The 22,768-nt window shown below is 46.4% G+C and overlaps 2 protein-coding genes and 3 long non-coding RNA genes across 7 annotated transcripts; 3 read left to right on the top strand and 2 right to left on the bottom strand.

The window, feature by feature from the left end:
• Positions 1–1,859: 1,859 nt before the first annotated feature.
• On the top strand, positions 1,860–5,869 carry LOC120656757 (GDSL esterase/lipase At5g55050-like). 2 transcript variants are annotated; one of them, XM_039934940.1, is made up of 5 exons: positions 1,860–2,454; positions 3,654–3,784; positions 3,890–4,126; positions 4,220–4,469; positions 5,450–5,869. In XM_039934940.1, the coding sequence occupies exons 1-5, from the start codon at positions 2,184–2,186 to the stop codon at positions 5,533–5,535; spliced, it is 975 nt and encodes a 324-aa protein (XP_039790874.1). In that variant the 5' UTR covers positions 1,860–2,183; the 3' UTR covers positions 5,536–5,869. The 2 variants fall into 2 exon arrangements, with proteins under 2 accessions (XP_039790874.1, XP_039790873.1); XM_039934939.1 differs by lacking the exon at positions 5,450–5,869 and adding an exon at positions 4,863–5,316 and having other exon boundaries at positions 1,879–2,454.
• Positions 5,870–6,367: 498 nt separating this feature from the next.
• LOC120654201 (GDSL esterase/lipase At4g16230-like) lies at positions 6,368–8,173 on the top strand. Its single transcript, XM_039931737.1, has 5 exons — positions 6,368–6,656; positions 6,789–6,925; positions 7,039–7,260; positions 7,359–7,626; positions 7,703–8,173. Exons 1-5 carry the CDS (start codon positions 6,401–6,403, stop codon positions 7,921–7,923), a joined length of 1,104 nt encoding a protein of 367 aa, XP_039787671.1. The 5' UTR covers positions 6,368–6,400; the 3' UTR covers positions 7,924–8,173.
• A 1,893-nt stretch (positions 8,174–10,066) lies between these two features.
• On the bottom strand, positions 10,067–11,556 carry LOC120654200. Its single transcript, XR_005667018.1, has 2 exons — positions 11,377–11,556; positions 10,067–10,152 (listed from the first exon to the last, which is right to left on the bottom strand). It is a non-coding gene; the product is annotated as an uncharacterized LOC120654200 (long non-coding RNA).
• A 326-nt stretch (positions 11,557–11,882) lies between these two features.
• Positions 11,883–13,261, top strand: LOC120654199. 2 transcript variants are annotated; one of them, XR_005667016.1, is made up of 3 exons: positions 11,883–11,947; positions 13,044–13,105; positions 13,176–13,261. It is a non-coding gene; the product is annotated as an uncharacterized LOC120654199 (long non-coding RNA). The 2 variants fall into 2 exon arrangements; XR_005667017.1 differs by lacking the exon at positions 13,044–13,105.
• A 3,266-nt stretch (positions 13,262–16,527) lies between these two features.
• LOC120656756 lies at positions 16,528–20,424 on the bottom strand. The gene is made up of 3 exons (XR_005667989.1): positions 19,336–20,424; positions 16,737–17,215; positions 16,528–16,644 (listed from the first exon to the last, which is right to left on the bottom strand). It is a non-coding gene; the product is annotated as an uncharacterized LOC120656756 (long non-coding RNA).
• Positions 20,425–22,768: the final 2,344 nt, after the last annotated feature.

Raw genomic sequence — 22,768 nt, 5'->3', positions numbered from 1 at the left:
TATGACACTTTGTAAAAAAAAGGATTATATCCTAGCAAATTACTTAAAATTACAAATGAATTCATAGAAATTTAAGGGAAAACTAACATGAGGTTGGATCTTATGGAAACTTTCCTTTATGTCTATCTCTCTCATTGAATTACTGTATTTTCCCTGTGTTGTATCCAAAGGATAATTCAGAAATTTACCTGCATTTTGAATTCTTGTAGGATTTATCCTGTGTTTCTCCCATTCCCACGTTTTGAGAATCTTGTATTTTAAAGGGGACCTTAGTGTGAATGCACTCTACAACAATTATTTGACATGTGGTGAAAATTTGACGGCGCAAGTTTGCTCGAGTCTATTACTAGATGCTAGGTTGTCAATATGTTAATTCATAAGTACTACCGTGTGTGCGTGTATTATTTGCGAAAATACGCTTTATGACTTTAAGCCCAATCTCAATGGGAGTGTTATTGAAGTATCATGGGCATTAAATTTGCTGACATAATCGAAGAGAGATAAGAGGGAGTGTCATAGGATGTGAGAGGAGTTTCATCACCATGATACTTCTTAGGCTTGGTTACCTAGTTTATAGTTTTGTTAACTATACGATGACACTCCCCACTGAGACTGGTCGCAAACATAAATAATCCCACCAAAGACACGTATTTGGTGAATTTTTACTACGGAAACCGTTGCATGGTTGGATCACGCGCTCTTTCAAACGGCAGGTAGGTAAAAATTCGGGCTGCTGCGAGCTGAACAACGAAACGCGCTGTAAAAACGGGTGAAAGTCGTTGAGCGCAGAGGCACCAGATCGTCTAAAAGCGAAGCACAGAAATCAGCCTCTGGCCTCATCGACCACAAAAAGGAAAACGCTTGGCCCTGCCCATTGCTGTCGTTTTATTTTTGTTGCTTTGCAAAGCGGCGAAAAAGGCCACACGTATACATATGCATCAATGCATGCATGGGATCTTCTTTCCTGTCCGCCAAGCAAAAAGCTGCGACTGACACGCTCGCAATGCGATTCAAGCTTCAGATGGAAGGAATGGTAACAAGAATATGAAACGAACCAGGCGTAAAGACTGAATTATAGGATGCTTTGCGAAAGGGAAAGCCGGTGAATTAAGCGTACAAGAATAGTCTAGAGAGAGAAATATTGTGCCCCCAGTCTCAGTTATAGGATGCTAACAGGTGCGCTCACGCACACATCAGAGGCGATTAACCGCGGTGATCGAATGCCTGCGGATTGGATTCTACATGGCCTTCTCAATCCTTCAAGATTTGTAAACGTGTTGCGGCTTTATGCTGGGCGTGTACAGATCCGCTAATAATGGTATTGGCTGGTAGAATATATTCTTATATTAACAATTTGATTGTTCGAAGTAACCGATTCAGTTAAGCCAAGGCACTCCGGCACTCCCGGCCAGGTGTTGGTTAGCAGAACATATTCTTGCTGACAACGTGGTCATTCCAAGTAACCAATTCAGTTAAGCTAAGGTACTTCCGGCTGGCCAGGTCTTGGGATTCTTGGAGAGCTAGCTTCACTGTTTCCTTTAAGACACGTAAGAGGCTCACTAACAAGAGAAAATGGAAAAGAAACTCATTCCACCATGATGTGAATGTATCCCATAACAGGACCACAGCACTTGATGAAGGCAGAGATTCCATCAAGTTCAGCTGCAAAATAAAGCACAAACCGAGAGACTGCCTTTCCACAAAGTAACAGCGTGCATCCCCCAGGTTTTCCCTTCTCCAACTCCAAGTAGCAGTACGAAACAGGAGGGATTCACAAAGTACATGTAGGAGATCCGAGATCCTACCCAGTGCCCCCCCATCTCCCATTTCTACTTTCTAGTCGCCGCACTCGTCTACGGCGGCGTGGACACGTCCGTCCCGCCGGCCGGACCGGCACCGGCCGGAGGCAACTTGCCGGAGGAGCCCGGCAAGGCGCCCTCTTTACCAAAGCCACCTCTGTACACTACTCGTGGTCGTGGTGCCGTGCCACTGGCCACTGCCACGGCCCCCGGTCGTTCGTAAAGCCAGCCACTACGGGCTGCCGCCTCCCTTTAAAGCGCCGAGCCGTGGCGGTCTCGGCCGGCCCTTTCCCAAAGCCGATCGAGCACACCGCCCACCCGGCCGCCCCCACCCGGTAATCACTAGCTGCCGGGCCAGCTGCCCCCCAGCACCACGGTCCGGCCATGGCCACCGTGCCGGAAGCGCGAGAGCTGCTGCTGCGCGTCCTCCTCGCTGCCGCCGCGTTCGCCTGCGCGGCGGCGGCGGCGGCGGGGAGTGGCAGCAAGGTGCCGGCGATCTACGTGTTCGGCGACTCGACGGCGGACGTGGGCAACAACAACTACCTGCCGGGCAGCGCCGTGCCGCGGGCCAACTTCCCGCACAACGGCGTCGACTTCCCGACGTCGCGGCCCACCGGCAGGTTCAGCAATGGCTACAACGGCGTCGACTTCTTGGGTAAGCACTCAGTTACTGCAACGCGCCCAGCTCATTTGTGCTCCCAAACTTGGCCAGAAGCTTTTGAGCTGTGTGGAGATGAATTTGGTGAGAACTGAGCTGCATGCGTCCTACACGCTGCCGAGCTCGTTTTCACTGCCATGTGCCATGTTTACCCCCCATCATCTACTGATGCCTCCGGCGCTGAAGTTGTTGGATGGCGCTAGAGTTTGCAGGCTTGCAGCGAAGACTAGGACTAGGAGTTTCAGTGTTGACAACTGATAGCACAAAAAAGCATGCCGTCTAGTATTTTTCCCGGGAGCCGTTGATTTCAGTTAAAGAGACCCAGGGCCAGGTAGGTTATCTCTGCATTCTCGTTGAAGAGGGGAAGAAGTAAAATACGAGTTTGGAAAGGAATCGGTTTGTTTGGGCTACTAGACATTGAACATATACAGGATATATGAGCATAATTCAGTAGCCAAAGTAGCAGAATGAGTGTAACAAATATGGGGCTTGCTATTTACTTATTTAGTGGTCGATAAAAGAACCGAGCTGCTGGGTAGCGCCAACTGAAAACTGCACTTGCAGTGATTCAGAGAAGCCGCCATGGACGCTTGCGTAATCAATTGCAGCAGCAGCCTGCAGCTCGCGCGTCCCGCACACGCGGCGCAGTCGTGCAGACGTTGCAAAGCGTGGCAGTGTACTGACGTGGTAAAAGGGCTCGATCACTCACTGTGCTACTCTTACGCAGTTGGCGCTTGCCGCTCTGCTAACGCACAGTGTATGTAGTTCAGCGTTTGTCCGAGCACACTTGTACTCGCTTTGTGCTTGGCGCTGGCGCTTGGAGGAGAGGAGGGCGCTGACACGGTGGAGTAGTGGACACCACGCGCCCACTGCAGACTGCACCTATGCGTCCGCTTCCAAAAATCTTCATGCCACATGAGAAACAGTGGAACGCAGCGTCCATGATCTGATCCACCCCGTGGTCACCCACTCGCCCCCACATTTTTTTACGATTCCAGGACCGCCCCTGATTGCTCCTCTGAGACAGTAAATTGGCGGTCAAGTGCCCTCAACAATTACAAGTAGGAACTGTGGAACTGTTCCAAAATATGATGGATTGTTCAGGTTCTGAAATCAACTAGGGCAGCAAGCAGTTCCATTGCGTTGTAAACGCTGTTCATCTGGTTCTAAAAATGTTTCGTTTTCATCTTTGTCAGCTATGAACATGGGCTTCAAGCGCAGCCCCCCGCCGTTCCTCGCCGTGGCCAACAGAAGCAACAACCAGGTCTTCAGAGGTCTCCTGGGAGTGAACTTCGCCTCTGCGGGATCGGGCGTTCTTGACACGACAGTAAGCCATTCGAGACCAAAAAGTCACTGCAAGCTACTGGTAAAAAACTTGGTAAGATAAGAGTACTGACACGAGCACACGCGCGCGGATCACTCGTTCGTGCAGGGGAGCTCCATCATCCCGCTGAGCCAGCAGGTGGAGCAGTTCGCCACCGTGCAGCGCAACATCTCGGCGCGCATCAGCCAGGGCGCGGCCGGCGCCGTGCTGTCGCGGTCGCTGTTCCTCGTCAGCACCGGCGGCAACGACCTCTTCGCCTTCTTCGCGCGGAACAGCACGCCGTCGGACGCCGACAAGCGGCGGTTCATCGGCAACCTCGTCTCGCTCTACCAGAACCACGTCAAGGTAGGTCGATCGCCGCCTTCGCAACATGATCCGCCGGAAAAGATCTACTCCTGCTGAAACGAAAATGTGTGCCCGCGGCGCGGCGGGTTTCAGGCCCTGTATGTGCTCGGCGCGCGCAAGTTCGCGGTGATCGACGTGCCCCCGATCGGGTGCTGCCCGTACCCGAGGAGCCTGCACCCGCTCGGCGCCTGCATCGACGTCCTCAACGAGCTGGCGCGCGGGTTCAACAAGGGCCTCAGGGACGCCATGCGCGCCGTCAGCTCGAGCTTCCAGGGGCTCAAGTACTCCGTCGGGAGCTCCCACGCCGTCGTGCAGAGCATCATGAAGCACCCGCAGAGGCTCGGTACGTGCCTGGACATTTACTTTGGCCTTATTTGGTTTTGTAGAATGCTAGAAAATTAACACTTTGACCGCTAATTACGGTGTAAAACTAAGTTATTTTACAAAACTAACTTCAAAACCCATGTGCTAGGAACCCTGAAGAATCTAATGAGGTATTTGGCCACGTAATTAGAGGATGGTTACTGTAGCATTACTGTAGCCCATCATCAATTAATTATCGTCATTAGATTCGTCGCGAAAAGTTACACTCATCCCTGAAAAGATTTTTGCAAATAAACTTCATTCTGGACTCCATGCATGCGAGATTTTTTTCTCGGCTTGCGTGCGCTAAGGATTCTGGATTGAAACCAGGCCCTTGATCGATTCCGTTCAGGTTTTTCAGAGGATCGCGCAGGGTTCAAGGACACCACGAACGCGTGCTGCGGGTCGGGGCGGTTCAACGGCAAGTCCGGGTGCACGCCCAACGCGACGCTGTGCGGCAACCGGTACGAGTACCTGTTCTGGGACCTGCTGCACCCGACGCACGCCGCCTCCAAGGTCGCCGCCGCGGCCATCTACAACGGCTCGCTCCACTTCGCCGCGCCGGTGAACTTCAGGCAGCTGGTGGAGCACCAGTGCTAGGCTACTAGACAGGCGGCGGGGGCACCAGGCCCCCGTGTGGCCCTGTAACTTGTACCAGTGTGTGCTGTAGAATTACCCGTGTTGGTGAGATTGGTGTGTAGGATACGCGTGGCTTGTGTTCACTCTGTTTCTCGTGGTTTATTAGATGGCGATGGCGCTTGTGTGGTCTGGACTCTAAGATAGCACGTCACCTCTCGTGTGTCAAAAAAAAAAAGCATTTCACCTCTCGTGCTCTCTGCGATAATCCGAACGAATTGAGTCCAGCGCGTGATTCTGATTTGGATCCTCTAACCGATTCTGATTAGTGACCGGAGATATACTTCTTACTCTTTTTACTCGTCCTCCGGTGAAATCTTTCAGGGAATTCAGAGATACCTCGAAGCCGGAAGAGCCAACAGCATCACGCCCTTCTATGCGGCCAGATCCGAACGCAGCGCAAGCTCTAAACATGCCGGTACATTCCTGCAGGCCGTGCCGTTCCTGGCCCCAGCTGATATGTCCTAAGCCGCACCAGTTGTGTGCCTGTCGTGACGTCGCGGTTGCCTCCGAGGAGCTACCGGCCTAGGCCATATGGACTTCTTCAAACTCATTTTCATCTCTTTCCCTTTTTTTCCCTCCCTCGAATCCAACACATTTTCATGCTTAGGCTTTGTTTAATTGCTTCGTGTAAAATTTTTGAAAGTAAATTTTTTCACATTTGAAGTATTAAACATAGACTAATTACAAAACTCATTTGTAAACTACAAAATTAATTTATCAAGTTAATCCATCATTAGCACATATTTACTGTATTTTTATTGTGGCAATTTAGTGTCTAATTATGGCCTAATTAGATTTATTAGATTCGTCTCGTAATTTATAAACAAACTATGCAATTAGTTTTTTATTTTGTTTAGATTTAATACTCCATGCATGTACCGCACACATTCGATATGATAGTTTTGGAATTTTGAATTTTGCGTCTAGTGTGTTTAGATCACTTTGCATTTTGCATTTTTGCGTTTTTGGAAGGGAATCTTTAATATTTGAAGTATTAAATGTAGACTAATCACAAAACAAATTACAGATCTCGTCTGTAAAATACGAGACGAATCTAATTAGCCTAACTAATCCATCATTAGAGCATGTTTATTGTAGCATTACTGTATCAATTTCGTATCTAATCACGTCATAATTAGGCTCATTAGATTCGTCTCGCGATTTACAGTCTAATTGTATAATGCGATTTATTTTGTGACTATATTTAGTATACCTCGACTCACCACCGGAGCACAGAGAACAGGGCACGAGAGGGAGCAGCAGAGCCCCCCGATGGCCGACCGGACCACGCTCGCAGCGCTGTGCCTGCTCGTGCTCGCGGCGGCGACGGGCGCGGAGGCGGCGAGGCACCCACGGCTCGTCCCCGCTGTGTTCGTGTTCGGCGACTCCACGGTGGACGTCGGCAACAACAACCACCTCAACATCACCGCCGCGGCCAGGGCCAACTACCCCCACTACGGCGTGGACCTCCCCGGGTCGCCGCCGACCGGCCGGTTCAGCAACGGCCTCAACACGGCGGACCTGCTAGGTAGGCTACCCTGGCTGCTGCGCCCTGCAGCCAACGCCTGCAGAGTTTGAGTGAGCAAACGCGATCCGTGTGTGGGATGACTGATCGATGACTGACCCGTGCACCCTGCCTGATTCCACGGGGAACAAACAGCTCGGGGCCTTGGGTTCAGGTGGAGCCCACCGGCTTACCTCTCGCTGACGGAGAAGACCATCAGGTCCCAGATGTACAAAGGCGTCAACTTCGCGTCAGGAGGGTCCGGGCTTGCAGACAGCACCGGCCGTTTCCTGGTACATTCAGAACTACTTCTACTTGTTGCCCAATGCCGTTCCAGCTTAACACGCAGAAATACGACACGTGTGGAGATGACATACGACGACTGATCTGAACTCTTTTCGGGCAGTTCGGCGAGGTGATCCCGATGTCCCGGCAGCTGGAGTACTTCTCAGGTGTTGTCGAGCACATGACCAAGCTGTCAGGCAGGAAGAAGACGGCCAGCCTCCTCTGCAAGTCCATCTTCCTCATCAGCGCCGGCAGCAACGACATGTTCGAGTACTCCGCGTCCCCTGGCGACGACCTCGAGTTCTTGGGCGGCCTCGTTGACGCCTACAAAAGCTACATCACAGTACGGGTCCTGAGCTCCTGATCGCCCGCTCGAGACTTGAAGAAGAAAAGCTGCCGAAATCCGCTTCCAAAGTTGACCACTGATGGTGTGCCCCGCAGGCCCTGTACAAGATGGGCGCTCGGAAGTTCAGCGTCATCAGCATCCCGCCGCTGGGGTGCCTGCCGTCGCAGCGGCTGCGGCGGCTGAAGCAGCTGGGCACCCAGGGCTGCTTCGACCCGCTCAACGACCTCACGCTGCGCTCCTACCCGATGCTCGCCGCGATGCTGCGCGACCTGTCCCGCGAGCTGCCCGGCATGGCCTACTCCCTCGCCGACGCCTTCGCCATGGTCTCCTTCGTCTTCGAGAACCCGAGGACCAACGCCTGGAGTAAGCTAACCATCGTCGTCCATCGACTCCTCCTCCCCTGGGAACGTGCCGGCTGATCTGATCCATCTGGTTGCAGGCTTCACGGAGCTGGAGGCGGCGTGCTGCGGCGGGGGGCCCTTCGGGGCGGCGCAACCGTGCGACGAGACGGCGCCGGTTTGCGCCGACCGCGACGGCTACCTGTTCTGGGACGCGAACCATCCCACGCAGGCCGTGTCGGTCATCTCCGCGCAGACCATTTTCGCCGGCAACCGGAGCTTCGTCAAACCCGTCAACGTCAGGGAGCTGGCCCTGCTGTGATCGATCGGTTCTGCACAATTTTTCTTCACCCTGTTCGGCTGGTGGAGGATGCTTTGCTCCTAGTACGAATAAGAGGACGGACGCGGTCAGCAAGAAGCAGCCAAGTCCGTCGTAGGGATGCGCACGGGCAGCCCGGCCGGGTGCTTCAAGCAGAAAATTTGTTCGTTCTTGCCGATTTGACTTGAATTGCGTTTTTTTGTTTTCCCTAGAGTCGAAATACTTTTGTTTTCTTTTGATGAAAGAATAGAGTCGAAATATTTTCTTCCGCAACATCATACAGTGCTTACCATACGCATTCGCTGTGTGCGAACTGCCGACTACTCGCTGCTGTGTGTGAATAATCATCTCGTGTCATTTGGGCCATGGGCCGTTACGGAGAGACATCCCGGCATCTGATCCACAGAGATCTAAGGGGCCTAATTTGGACTTCCGAATCCGAAAGGACAGATTTCAGTTTAGCTACGGAGTTGGGCTTTTCTAAAGCCCGTATACTATTATCAATTAACATACTTCACCTTTTGCTAATGGTCCGTTTGGATGTAGATATTGGAACGTGGAATTCGGAATTGGCATTCGAGACCACAATTGCAGCTGTTTGGATGAGTCTGAAAATTCGCATTGGAATCACAGTACAACACCAAGCAGTATTGGAGCAACTACCGCACCCTCTCTCATAATTCGGACCCATCCCCCTCGGTATTCATCCGCATTCGCTTCCCCCTCACCGGCCTCCACCACAGAAGTGCCCCTCCGACGACGAGTACGGCGCCGTTGCGCCGCTCCCCTTCGCCCCGAGTACTGCTTCGCCACGTCGCTCCCCTCCGCCTCGAGTCCGGTGCTGCCACGCCGGTCCCCTCCGCCCCGGAGTCTGGCACCGCCGCGTCGTCCCCTCCGCCTCGGAGTCGCCCTACGCCGGTGAGCTCCTCCTCCCTCCTACGCCGGCGAGCTGCCACGTTCCCCTCCCTCCCTCCCTCCATCGGTGGGCCAATCTACCTGAGAGCTCCATGGGCGGCGGATCTGGACGGTGACGAGGCAGGAGAGGGATGGACAGTAGAGAGAGATGAGCAAATTCCAATTTTTATCTTTTTTCACATCCAAACGTGAATTGAATTTGACTGCATCTTGTGATTCCAAAAGGGAATGCAATTGCCATCCAAACAATATAATTGGAATTGTGGCCATTTCAATACCATGACTGCATTGGTATTGGATCCAATTCAATTTCAAAGTCTCCGATATCTACATCCAAACACACCCTAAAAGAATTTGAAAATGGACACAAGGGTCACTACCACTAGTCCACTACACAAATAGTAGTACTTTTACCTGTCATATGAAGAAGTTTTATATATTCTTAAATTTTTAAAGGGTTGAACTAATGCCTTCGTATTTACTCTCTTTTGAAAGATAGTACCACCACGTCCCCAAATGGAGTACCTTGGCATTCTAATTAATTTTTTCATGATTAATGCATATTGATGTAGTAACACCTAACACGCAAATATGCACGCTTCCCATCAGGGGCGGAGCGCCTGTTATGGCGCGGTATGGCGAGCGCCATACCTAAGCGGAAGGCCCAAATTTTTTTTCCTCCCCCGCGCTGCATTCCGCCCGCCGCCGCCGCCTCCTCGTACCTCCTACACGGCGCCGCTCCCACCCCACCCCCAGATCCGGCCACCTCGTCCCGCCGCGCGCTGCCTCCTGGCCAGCGCGCCGCTCCGGCCACCTCGACCCGCCACGCGCTGCTCCAGCCTCCACCTTCGGCCGCGCGCTGCTTCATCCCCAACTCCAGTGCCGCCCCCCAACTGAGTGCCGCTCCGCAGAGATCCCCAACTCCAGCGCTGTCCCCAACTAAGTGCCGAGCCCCCAATTCCAGCGCCGCTCCGTCCCTGTCCTCGCCGTACGCCAACCCTTAACTGAGCGCGAGGACCTCGGCAAGGCGCTCAGGGACTGAGACCTGTGGGGGCAGTGGCGGAGGACGACCGAAAATTTAGGTATGGCGGTACATTTATAGACTATAGTCATATATTATACGGAAATAAAAGTTCACAACAAGAACATCGTTCATTCAGAAGTACCTTAAATAAAGAAAAACATGTAGAGTACTAATCAAATCAACAATTGGAACATCATTCAGAAGTACCTTAAATAAGGATATCTGTTGCTGTCGGAGTCCACAATATCCATTCTGCACACACCAGATTATAGCCAACAACTAGATCTTAACACCTGAAAATAGATTAAACATTTTAAAAAGAGTGGGATTGCTTAACTTGATAGAACCACAGGTTATGGCTACCTTCCCCCTTGATCCAAGCTGCAGTAAGCTGTCTCTTCTTAGTTTTTTGAAAAAATTTATCTCTGTGAAGATAACCTCTATTTTAGTAAACTGAAATTACATACTTGTTTTCGAGAAAAAATCGATATGCAATTTCTCTATGTGCAAACAACTTGACAAATATGAATAGGGCTGGAATGGATTGATCAAGTTTAGAGTTGTTTTTCCTCCATTTCAGGCGACCTGAATTTGAAAATGAAGTTCAGATTACCTCGAAACTTCAGCATGCAAACATACATAAACTTCTGGGATGTTGCATTGAAGGAGACAACAAGATTTTGGTCTATGAATATATGCTAAGAGGAAGTTTACACTTTATAATTCATGGTATACTCAACTTAATACTTTGCTTTTCTTGTAGTATTTTTTTCCTTAATTTGCCTTTCAAATGTCTTTCTGTTGGTGCAGAGCTAAGAGCAGGCATCTCACTCGCCTGGCCTAAACGGTTTCAAATAATTGAAGGTAAGGGTGTTGTTTATCTACATCAGCACCGACCACGCATAGTCCATGGGGATATGAAACCCAGCAATATTCTCTTGGATTCGGATATGACTCCTAGAATTATTGATTTTGGCTTGGCGCAAGTCTTAAGTTATGAAGATGAGAAAGACACTGGCTTGGCGGCAGGGACTTTGTAAGAATACACCTAATGATCTAATGCACTTGTACCTTCTCCACTGAGGGGCAATCCTTGGTTGTTCATGTAAGTAAACATTTCTGGAAATCATTATATCAGCAATCTATTTGTGCTCCTAAATCATATCTGAACATCCTCTGTAAGCAGCCAAGCACATATGTTTGTTCGTCATTTGCCTGGAGCTAATCTTGCAATGACTTCTTCAGGGGAACCATATGTTGGCTTCCCTAAAACCATATGACATTACACATGAACTCCATAATCGATTAACCCCCAGGTCAACAAAAACCTTGCAAATGGTAGACTCCAAAGTTCACCTCTAAGCAAACTTCGCGTGTGGCATCTAGTTTAACAAGCTAGCTTCTGATAGATATGGGGAATGTATAATCTATGGTGTAAATAGGTATAACATGAGATCATGACGACCAGATCCATGTGGACGAGAACACCAGATCTGGCTAAGGGAGTAGGCGTGTACCTTAACGGAGGCCGACCTGGAGACGGTGAGACCGAGGAAGATGATGAAGAAGAAGGGCCCCCACAGGTCTCAGTCCCTGAGCGCCTTGCCGAGGTCCTCGCGCTCAGTTAAGGGTTGGCGTACGGCGAGGATAGGGACGGAGCGGCGCTGGAATTGGGGGCTCGGCACTTAGTTGGGGACAGTGCTGGAGTTGGGGATCTCTGCGGAGCGGCACTCAGTTGGGGGGCGGCACTGGAGTTGGGGATGAAGCAGCGCGCGGCCGAAGGTGGAGGCTGGAGCAGCGCGTGGCGGGTCGAGGTGGCCGGAGCGGCGCGCTGGCCAGGAGGCAGCGCGCGGCGGGACGAGGTGGCCGGATCTGGGGGTGGGGTGGGAGCGGCGCCGTGTAGGAGGTACGAGGAGGCGGCGGCGGCGGGCGGAATGCAGCGCGGGGGAGGAAAAAAAAATTTGGGCCTTCCGCTTAGGTATGGCGCTCGCCATACCGCGCCATAACAGGCGCTCCGCCCCTGTGTGGGGGCCCTTCTTCTTCATCATCTTCCTCGGTCTCACCGTCTCCAGGTCGGCCTCCGTTAAGGTACACGCCTACTCCCTTAGCCAGATCTGGTGTTCTCGTCCACATGGATCTGGTCGTCATGATCTCATGTTATACCTATTTACACCATAGATTATACATTCCCCATATCTATCAGAAGCTAGCTTGTTAAACTAGATGCCACACGCGAAGTTTGCTTAGAGGTGAACTTTGGAGTCTACCATTTGCAAGGTTTTTGTTGACCTGGGGGTTAATCGATTATGGTGTTCATGTGTAATGTCATATGGTTTTAGGGAAGCCAACATATGGTTCCCCTGAAGAAGTCATTGCAAGATTAGCTCCAGGCAAATGACGAACAAACATATGTGCTTGGCTGCTTACAGAAGATGTTCAGATATGATTTAGGAGCACAAATAGATTGCTGATATAATGAGTTCCAGAAATGTTTACTTACATGAACAACCAAGGATTGCCCCTCAGTGGAGAAGGTACAAGTGCATTAGATCATTAGGTGTATTCTTACAAAGTCCCTGCCGCCAAGCCAGTGTCTTTCTCATCTTCATAACTTAAGACTTGCGCCAAGCCAAAATCAATAATTCTAGGAGTCATATCCGAATCCAAGAGAATATTGCTGGGTTTCATATCCCCATGGACTATGCGTGGTCGGGAGTGCTGATGTAGATAAACAACACCCTTACCTTCAATTATTTGAAACCGTTTAGGCCAGGCGAGTGAGATGCCTGCTCTTAGCTCTGCACCAACAGAAAGACATTTGAAAGGCAAATTAAGGAAAAAAAATACTACAAGAAAAGCAAAGTATTAAGTTGAGTATACCATGAATTATAAAGTGTAAACTTCCTCTTAGCATATATTCATAGACCAAAATCCTGTTGTCTCCTTCAATGCAACATCCCAGAAGTTTATGTATGTTTGCATGCTGAAGTTTCGAGGTAATCTGAACTTCATTTTCAAATTCAGGTCGCCTGAAATGGAGGAAAAACAACTCTAAACTTGATCAATCCATACCAGCCCTATTCATATTTGTCAAGTTGTTTGCACATAGAGAAATTGCATATCGATTTTTTCTCGAAAACAAGTATGTAATTTCAGTTTACTAAAATAGAGGTTATCTTCACAGAGATAATTTTTTTCAAAAAACTAAGAAGAGACAGCTTACTGCAGCTTGGATCAAGGGGGAAGGTAGCCATAACCTGTGGTTCTATCAAGTTAAGCAATCCCACTCTTTTTAAAATGTTTAATCTATTTTCAGGTGTTAAGATCTAGTTGTTGGCTATAATCTGGTGTGTGCAGAATGGATATTGTGGACTCCGACAGCAACAGATATCCTTATTTAAGGTACTTCTGAATGATGTTCCAATTGTTGATTTGATTAGTACTCTACATGTTTTTCTTTATTTAAGGTACTTCTGAATGAACGATGTTCTTGTTGTGAACTTTTATTTCCGTATAATATATGACTATAGTCTATAAATGTACCACCATACCTAAATTTTCGGTCGTCCTCCGCCACTGCTTCCCATTCTTCTTACAGGAATACAAATGCTTCCTTGTCAACGCGGAATCAAAAGGGACGTGGTTCCCTTTCGTGGTCAGAGCAAAGATAGCCATATCTATCCCCGCCTGACCTGGCATCCGAAAAGTTTATTGCGCCACAGGCCCAGAGACCCGGACGAAACGTGCTCCTCCTCCGCTGCCATTGCATGTCAACTTGCCAGGATGGACTCGCGCCAAGAACGTCCCAAAAGTCCGCACGACCCTTTCAGGCTTTCAGTTTTTCCATCGAGAAAAGCTCCAATCCGGCAGCAGCATCAGCACACACCTCACGGTGTGTTTAGATCACTTTATATTTTGCATTTTTGGATTTTTTAAAAAAAATCTTCAATATTTGAAGTATTAAATGTAGAGTAATCACAAAACTAATTACAGATCTCGTATGTAAACTACAAGACGAATCTAATGAGCCTAATTAATCTATTATTAGAGTATGTTTACTGTAGTATCACTGTAGCAATTTAGTACCTAATCGCATCATAGTTAGGCTCATTAGATTCATCTCGCGATTTACAGTCCATTTGTGTAATGCGATTTATTTTTTTACTACATTTAATATATTATGTAAATGATTTACAAAAATTTTGCATTTTGGAATCAAAAAACCTCAACCGCAATGCCACCGTAGTTCACTGCACTGCACGGCACTACTGCGGCGGCTGCTGTGCTGCTGCTGCTGCAGACGAGGAGATGCAAGCGGCAGGCGAGGCAAACGGCATGATGGCGCATGCAGCGCGGTGGGGGCGAGGCTCCGGCACCGCACCCCGCGGACGGCATTGATCACGGCCGGCCGGCCGCTCGGTGCCGCCACAGGACGCTCCACCCTCTCGTGCTCCGGCCGGTCGCCTTGTTCGGTCATGGAGGGATCCCCCGGCCATCATCAGGGAAATCTTTTGGCGTGATATGAGGCTGACTCGACCTGGTGCCGTCGTTGTGCGGTCGCGCGAGCGTTTCAGCTCGCGGCAGGCCCAGGTCGTCTCAGGGTTCACCTTACCGACGGTAAAGCGATTTTCGTCAACTAGCGGTATCGGTAAACCGGCGATAAATCGCCGAAAACCGCTAGAAACCGCTCGAAATGACAATTCAAATTCAAAAAACCGGTAACCGTTGTTTACCGACCGGTAATCGATGTTTACCGACCGGTAACTGTCGTTTTTAACCGGTAAACACCGTATGACTTTGGAAAATTAAAAATTTTGGCAGCATTTCACCGTAATTTTGTAAATATCATTACTGATGGTATATATCAAACAATTATATAACATTTACACATACATAGAATAGAAGTTCATATCCATAAAAATAGAAATTCACATCCATAGTCTATATAGATCATCACAACAATAGTCCATGCAAATCATCACAATCATAGTCCTCACAAACCATCATCGTCAATATATATAATACATAGTAGTGGTTTCCGGTCCAAATGAACAAATGAACAAATGAAAATATATGTACATATTTGAAATATGAACACACATATATAAATATAGCTAAAATGAACAAATTAACATCCAACTACCATGAACAAATGGATCCATATAGCTAATATGAACACATGTTTTTGAATATAGCTACACAACAAACATCTAAAAATCAATGTAAAATCAAGAAATACTCACAATGCAGTGGTTTCCGGTCCAAACGCGCCGATTTCCGCTCGGAAAACGCCGAATACCGCTCGGGATTAGAGGATACCGCTCGGGATTACCGGTCCGAAAGTTTTTTTATTTTTTTGAGTGCCCAAACAGTCAAATATTTGAACATGTTCTATATTAGAATGATGTATGTCATCTCTACTTTCTTACCATATTTTTTCCTTTTTTATTTCAAATATTTTTGAAAATTTTAAATTCAGGTGAAATTTTTCGAAATTTACCGCCGGTATGGGTTGCCACCTAGTAGCGGTATCGGTAAAAATCGGCGGTAACCGGCGGTTACCTATGGGTAAGGAAAACACTGGGTCGTCTCCGATCCATGGTCGCTTGGTGACGAAGGCTGCCGGTTCCTTTTCCTTTTCAGACAGCTCGCTGTTTGGCACACCCTTGATGGCTACGGGCGCCCAAATCTTTTGCTCCCCAAATTCCGAGCAGGCATATGCGTGATGGATAGGGACCGCCTGCTGCCGAGTAGTGATGGACAAGTTACGTGGCCCAGAGAGAGAGAGCTCCTTGTAGTGGCGGAGTATACACATGCTGAGTTTAATTGCGAAAAAATGCGAAAAATGTTTGTGAAAAGTATTGTAACATTTTTTTATGTGATAAATATTATTTTATTATAGACTAACTAGGCTCAAAAAATTCGTCTCGCAACATACATCAAAACTATGCAATTATTTTTTTATTTAACTACATTTAGTACTTTATACATGGGTTATTTGCTATATTTAATGTTTCGATGTGATGGAAAATTTGGAGGAATTGGGAGAACTAAAACACAGCCACGGCAAAGATGGTGTCAGTCATTCATTGTTAGTTGTGCAGCTGTTCAATCTTGGCCGTGTCCATAATGATTTGATTCCCATGGCGCCCGGATCATCACCCTACTCGATCTCTATGCATGCTTGACATGAAAGATCATCCGAAGATATCGTACACCAGCACATCTGCATGCCTCATCACTTTGCATTTGAGAAAACCTGACTATAGGTCATAGCATTAATACTATAGGTCATAGCATTAATATATTCCCTATAGGCTAGCTGAAACATTATAAAAGTGATTCATATAGCAGCCCATAGCAAAAGATATCTATAGTGCTATGGATTACCCATAAGAAATAAACAAATATTACTCTCTCTTCCATCTTCTTTCTCACTTCAAATTCCATCATGACACATCTATATATATTGTGGCAACAACAATAATTATAGACTACTGACACAAAAGCTATCTATATGGACCAGGTACATTGTGGTTGCTCAATCGAATGACCGGACTAGGGAAGTGTTGGCGAGATGAATGTTTGGTCTTGTGTTAAGTCCAGCTATCGCAAGTTTGAAATACAAGCCATGAAGCCAAGACTACCGTACGTAGTTTTTTTTTTCTAGCAAGCCAGAGATCCTGTCAATACCAATCTTCTATACACATTTAGGATCTGTTTGGCAGAGCTCCGACTCCTCCAAAAACAACACTGCCTCCGGATCTTTTGGTGGAGCGGCTTATCTAGTAGAGCTAAAATCTTTTTAGAAAACATTTGGTAAAACGACTTCACCAGGTTGTTTAAAATACGTAAAAATAATAATTATCCAACATACCTCTCTTTTTTCTTCCTATTTCCTCATTTGTTTCTTCTCTTCCCTTCTCTTTCCTTCTTATCCCTTCATTCCCGCCGCGCCCACCTCCACCGCTCAGCTCCGCTCCCCGCCTCCACCGTGCCCCAACTCTGCGCCGCCTCAACCTCGAGCATCGCTGGCCGCCATGTGCTCCGTCGCCTCCGCGCCCGCCTCCGCAGCGCTTCGCTCCATCCACCCTCCTCCTTTTGCTCCTGCCACAGCGCCGTCATCCTCCGCCTAGGGTCCCACAGTGGCCCGCCGTCGGCAGCCTCCATTCACGCCACTCTTGGGGCAAAGGTGGCAGGCGACCTGGAGGAGCTCCACGGAGCCGGGCGGAGCCACATTTCATGGCTCCACCTCCCAAGTGGAAGCCAGAAGGAGCTCCATGGACGTTTCCTTGCCTGGAACTGCTCTAAAATGGACCGTTTGGTAGGACTCCAACCGGAGCCGGTTTTAGAGCCCTGTCAAACAGACCCTCAGAATCTACAGATCAACCCGATTGTGCAAACTATAGTAAACTTTCCATAAATGTGACTCATACTACTGTAAATTGTGGGGTATAAAAAATTCGGAAGGATGGTGAAAACTTATGCTATGCCATGATATTATCAGAAGAGAATTAGCCCAGTTCATAAATGAAACAACCGGACCTAAAAACCGTTCCCATATAATTACAACGGGACCCTAAAACCATACAGGTAGAAGGTACAACTTAGATGTTGGATCTGTTGACCGTACAACTAGATCAGATTAAGAATAAAAACATGTAAAATATTTTTACTCTTTGGTTTCATAAACTCGATCGTGCAATGAATATATGGACATGACATTCAGAAGCAAAATTGAGATGTAGCATAAGGCAACCAACGTTTACAGCCCAATACATTAACTAGAAAACACACTTTAATACAAGAATATAACTACAAGAATATAACGTGTCCTTAAATTAAATAATCAGCATACTAGAAACTTCAATCACTCTGTTCGCTGGTCTGGAGCTGGTGGCTGAAGTGGTGTGAGAGAAAAATATTGTTGGCTAACTGATGGCTAGAAGCTGGTGCTGGAGCGGTGTGAGAGGAAAACACTGTTGGCCTGGAGGCTGCTGGAGCTGCCGAACAGAATGAATGATACCCCATTTCCAACAAAGGACATAGAATAATAATGATGATTCAAAAATCAACATCATATGAACATAGGGTTCAGGACATAAACCTGATGTAGACAAAAGAAAACTATCCATCAAAGGTTCAAAACACACAATAATGTAAAATCAGAGTCACATAGAGTTGTCACTTGATTGACAGTATATAGTGCTTTTTAATAAAAAAAGATGCATCACATATATGCTCAGGTGGGGTGGGGGGTGTCAATTTAGTGTGCTAGTTTCAAGCCTCTGATGACCCGGCCACTTCTTTCTTACCTCATATTCTGCTAAAATAACTAATTCGTAGACAACCAAGTATGAGCGAGTAAAATAGATTTATCACACAGTCCGTCTTGACATCCTGTTTAAGACCGGAATTAAACATGAATGATAACACAAATGTAAATCTCATCCCCAAAAACAGATGAGCTGTTATGTACCACACAAACCAGGAAATGTTGTGGCTAACCAGAAAGAAATATAGAGCTTTTCTACTGTTTTTGGAGAGGTAGACATATTAATGCGAAATTTTCTTTTAAATACTAGTAGGTATTGACTGTTGAGTAAGTTAGGATGTAGTCAAATGGCCACACTAGAACATTAGCCCAAATATCATATATGTTTCAGATCATGATCGATTGCTACTTTTAAGTGCATGCTCATCTCTCCACCATTTCTCCATAGAACGATGATCAGATCTGTCTTTTTGAAACTGGTAGTAGTACTATCTTTCTTTCCGTTTACTTGAAATAAGATGACGTATTCCTTTCATGCATTTAATCATCACTGATGCAAAAAAAAAAGTAAAACAACGTACAGTTTCCAGATACAAATTCCTAATTAATAACAAGTCAAGCTCCACTGTCTACTGTATTTTCCATGCTTGTTAGATTAGACTGCGGCATTGGGTGAAGCAGAAGCTCCAAGACGAGATAGCAGGAGAAAGCAGGCCTTTCACTGCCATACTACTAGCACTTCTTTGCCAATCTGAGATCATGTTTTTACTTCGCGAAAATTTGGCCCGAGTCAAAAGACCAGTAGAAACAAAATTCACTCGGTCACAGACTGTACAGCTAGGTGTGTCTCAGGGTCAGGGGAGGTCTGCGGGTGAAATCATGAAGCGCATGAAAGTTCTGTATACCTGCAACTTGGGCTCAGGTATTCAGGCCAAAGTTTATTGGAACAAGCAAAAAATAAGGAGCAGATGCACAGGCTGGGGAAATGATAAGCCAAGGAAAAGAATGGCACATCTCATCATGACCATCACCAGTCACGGGCACAAAACCCTAGCTAAGCTAGAATGGTCAGAGAGAGAATTTATGTGAAACATAAGCAGTATTCACAAGCTATTACTGTTGTATCAGGGACTTTGAGATCTTGACTAATACATCCAACGAGTACTAGCTACAATCATGGCAAGTGGTTGTGCACACTTACATGAGCTTCTCATTGCCTGGCCCCATAGTCAGATGTTGCAGAGATGACCTCCATCAAAGATCGAAGAACAGACCTGCATGCAAAACCAGCAAGGAAGCAGCCATGAACTACGGTGTTAGCCTTCAGAAGAAATTGGACGCAAAAGGAACGATTAGCGGCGAAAACGACGGATCCGAAAGAATGGCATGAGGGGGGAAAGCCATCTTCACTTCCCCAACACCAACACCATGGCCGGCCGGCTTCAAGGAACCAGACTAAATTAGGTCGGCAACAGAGCAGATCAGACTACCATATGTAGATAGCTCGCTCCAAAACTTTCCCCAAAAGCACATCATGGACCATGATGAACCATAACCCCAGCCAAGAAAACAAGAGGGCATCAAAAGGCCCAACAAATGAACACGCAAGAAAAGGTAGCAAAGCAAGCTTAATGAAGGCGTTTCTGACACAAGTGATGATCGAATCTAGGGAGGAAGCTCTGATGGGAGTCATGTGGGCTTTACAAAGGGAGGCCTACACAGCTCCATTGGCAGTATGCCCACCTCCAAAAACACAACAGATTTGAGAGGCTCTCTGCATGATCAGCAAGGAGGTGGACAGAATGCCAAGGAACTCCCAGTAAGCCGCCCTTTGATAAGCACACAAGACTAGACCACGGCTCTCTTGCTCTGCGAGCTGGGCATCGATCGATCTTCGATCCACAGCTGCCGCCCTCGTTCCCTGTAATAAGGAAGAGCTCCTTTACGGGCGCGCTATTTATAGACTAGAGGGGAGCTAGGGTTGCGGCTTGTGAGGGGGGATTCCGGGGAGGGGAAGTGAGGGGGGATGGGCATGCAGATCAGATGGACGGGATTGTGCTTTTCTTGGTCTCTGTGTGTGAGTTGCAGTGGGAGATCTGAGGGATTTGATACGAGACGACGGCTCCAAGCAGGCCTAGGGGTTGTAGTAAAATCCCAGATCTCTCCCCCTCCATCTCCCCGCGGCTCCATGCGGGTACAGATTAAACTACAACGTAGCCGCAGATTTTGGGGCTACACTGGGCGCCTTTCTTCTCCACCTTGATTCTCTAGCAAAAAGGAGGTAAAAATCATGGCTCTTTTGGCAGCTGGCCCATAAACTCTGTAAATGTAAAAAAAACGTCACATCGAATGTTTCGACACATGTATGTGTACTAAATAAAGGCTGTGTTTAGTTGCCTCCTGTAAAATTTTTAAAAAATCATCTTTCTATATTTGAAGTACTAAACATAGACTAATCACAAAAATAATTACAGAACTCGTCTGTAAATCACGAGACGAATCTAATGAGCCTAATTAATCTGTCATTAGAGGTTATTTACTGTAGTATTACTGTAGCAATTTAGCATCTAATTACAGCCTAATTAGGTTCATTAGATTCGTCTCGCCATTTACAGACAGCAGTCGCAATGCGTTTTTTATTTCGTCTAGATTTAAATCTCCATGCAGGTACCGGAAAAAAATTAAATACGGCCGAAGTCTATTTATAAAACTTTTTGTATAGATGGTCTTTAATAAAATAGAATACTGTAGTACACTAGAGGAGTAGTATGTGTTGTCGTGTGAGCGAGACTGCAGGCCGGGGTAGGCGTTGGCGTTGGTGGGTGGTGGCTGGTTTGATACTTTGGCAGGATCCAGGTTGAGACTTGAGACGAGGGATTGAAGCGGGGAGCGGGTGCAGGAGTGCCCTTTTTAGGGTTGTAGGGAGTTTGGTGGGTCGAACGTGATCTCCGTGGATTAAAGGGAGGACAATTGTTAATACTAGTGCCACGTATGATTGCAACTTTCTTTTATTTGTTTGAAAAACTTTGTGATCTACTTTGTGATCAAGCATAAATCAATTACACGTTTTTTTTTCATCATATAGTGTATACAAGTACTCCCTTAGATCTCTAATATACGTCAATTTATGCTCTAATTTTTTTAGGTACACTTTATTGAAATAACTAATTTGCTCAAGTATTGTTTAGGAGTCGTTTGACGGTTTGAGAGGACTTCTACCAAAAAGATCGGTGAAATTAAAAAATAATAATTTTAAGCGGCTTACATTTCATTTTAACTTGAACTAAAGAATTAGCTACACACTACAGTTCATTTTAAAGGCCATAATAAGTCCACCCAAACCTCTCAATTGCATTTTTCATGAGTATCCACTTCAAACGTAAATAGCTTTATTTTACCCTCCTATCTCATGCAAGTCGATATGAACTGATATGAACTGTGTTCGCTTGGTTTGTCAGTCAACCAGCCAGCAGTACTGTTCTCTCAGACTAAATCAGCATCAGCCACCAGCTCAGCATTACTGTTCTCTCATAACAAATCAGCACCAGCCACCAACCACAACCAAGCGAACACAGCGATCTCAAATTAGTGCAATTGTTCAACTTTGTTATATATTAATCCTGAAATATTCGACAATATTATTTTTATGCTACTGATGTGGCCGCCGATAGCAAGATGTATACGGTAGTTTGGTCCAGTGGTGGAGCATCGTGGTGGCCATAGAGGGCCATAGCCCCCTCTACCATGAAAAATTTCCATTAGTTAAACAATAATTTCAATACTGTTCATTGCTGCTGCAGGTCAATTAGCAAAGGGTGGCCCTCACCCTCATTCTTTGGTCACGCTCCGCCAGTGGTTTGGTCAATCTCAAGATATATGAGCATGGAGAGTGCGTGCATGCTGGTATGCGTATTCGTGAGTTTCTACTTTTGTTCTACTAGTCTATCAACTCGGGCTCCCGCACGGGCTAATTAAAATTAATATAAAAAATAAAGCTTATAGCTAATAATTATAATTATTTATCACACGCCCTCTTTCATCTATTAAATATTCTAACACATGCTCTAAAATATATATTTATCATTATCTAGTTGTAATAGATTTCATTTTGCATCACACCTCCATGTTATAAGAATGAGGTCAATAATTATAATTATGTAACTCACGCTCTTTTTCATCAATTAAATATTCTAACACATACTCTAAAATATATATTTATTATTGTTTAGTTACAATAGATTTCATCTTGCATCTCACCTCCACACATATTCGATATATATATATTTAGTTGAACTATTTGTTTGTGGATTGATAATCTTATCTCTTCCATCATACAAAAATACATGGTGACACATCGTGGGTAGTATTTTTATATAAACAATAATATTTTGTAATGATAGAAATTGTAATTTAGATTTTTATATTGATACTTTAATATTTTATTATAATTATATAATTTAAATTCAGATTTAGGAGTAATTTAACTTCTAATAATGATATAATTGGATAATTTATATGCAAATTTAGGGGGCTATTTATATTATAATGGCATAGGTGGGTAATTTACACGAAGATTATGAGGTTACTTTAGATTTTTTTTATAATGGCATAGGTGGGTAATTTAGATTTATTTT

This window comes from Panicum virgatum, chromosome 1N (assembly GCF_016808335.1).
Source record: "Panicum virgatum strain AP13 chromosome 1N, P.virgatum_v5, whole genome shotgun sequence".
NCBI lineage: Eukaryota > Viridiplantae > Streptophyta > Magnoliopsida > Poales > Poaceae > Panicum > Panicum virgatum.
This window is presented reverse-complemented; position numbering and strand designations above follow the sequence as displayed.

Excerpts from the sequence above, each read along its gene's own strand:
- LOC120654201 (XM_039931737.1), top strand. The coding sequence starts at position 6,401 with ATGGCCGACCGGACCACGCTCGCAGCGCTGTGCCTGCTCGTGCTCGCG. Across the intron at positions 6,657-6,788 it reads CAACACGGCGGACCTGCTAG|CTCGGGGCCTTGGGTTCAGG; the intron begins GTAGGCTACCCT and ends GGGAACAAACAG. Across the intron at positions 7,627-7,702 it reads CCCGAGGACCAACGCCTGGA|GCTTCACGGAGCTGGAGGCG; the intron begins GTAAGCTAACCA and ends ATCTGGTTGCAG.
- LOC120656757 (XM_039934939.1), top strand. The coding sequence starts at position 2,184 with ATGGCCACCGTGCCGGAAGCGCGAGAGCTGCTGCTGCGCGTCCTCCTC. Across the intron at positions 3,785-3,889 it reads CGGGCGTTCTTGACACGACA|GGGAGCTCCATCATCCCGCT; the intron begins GTAAGCCATTCG and ends TCGTTCGTGCAG. Across the intron at positions 4,470-4,862 it reads GAAGCACCCGCAGAGGCTCG|GGTTCAAGGACACCACGAAC; the intron begins GTACGTGCCTGG and ends AGGATCGCGCAG.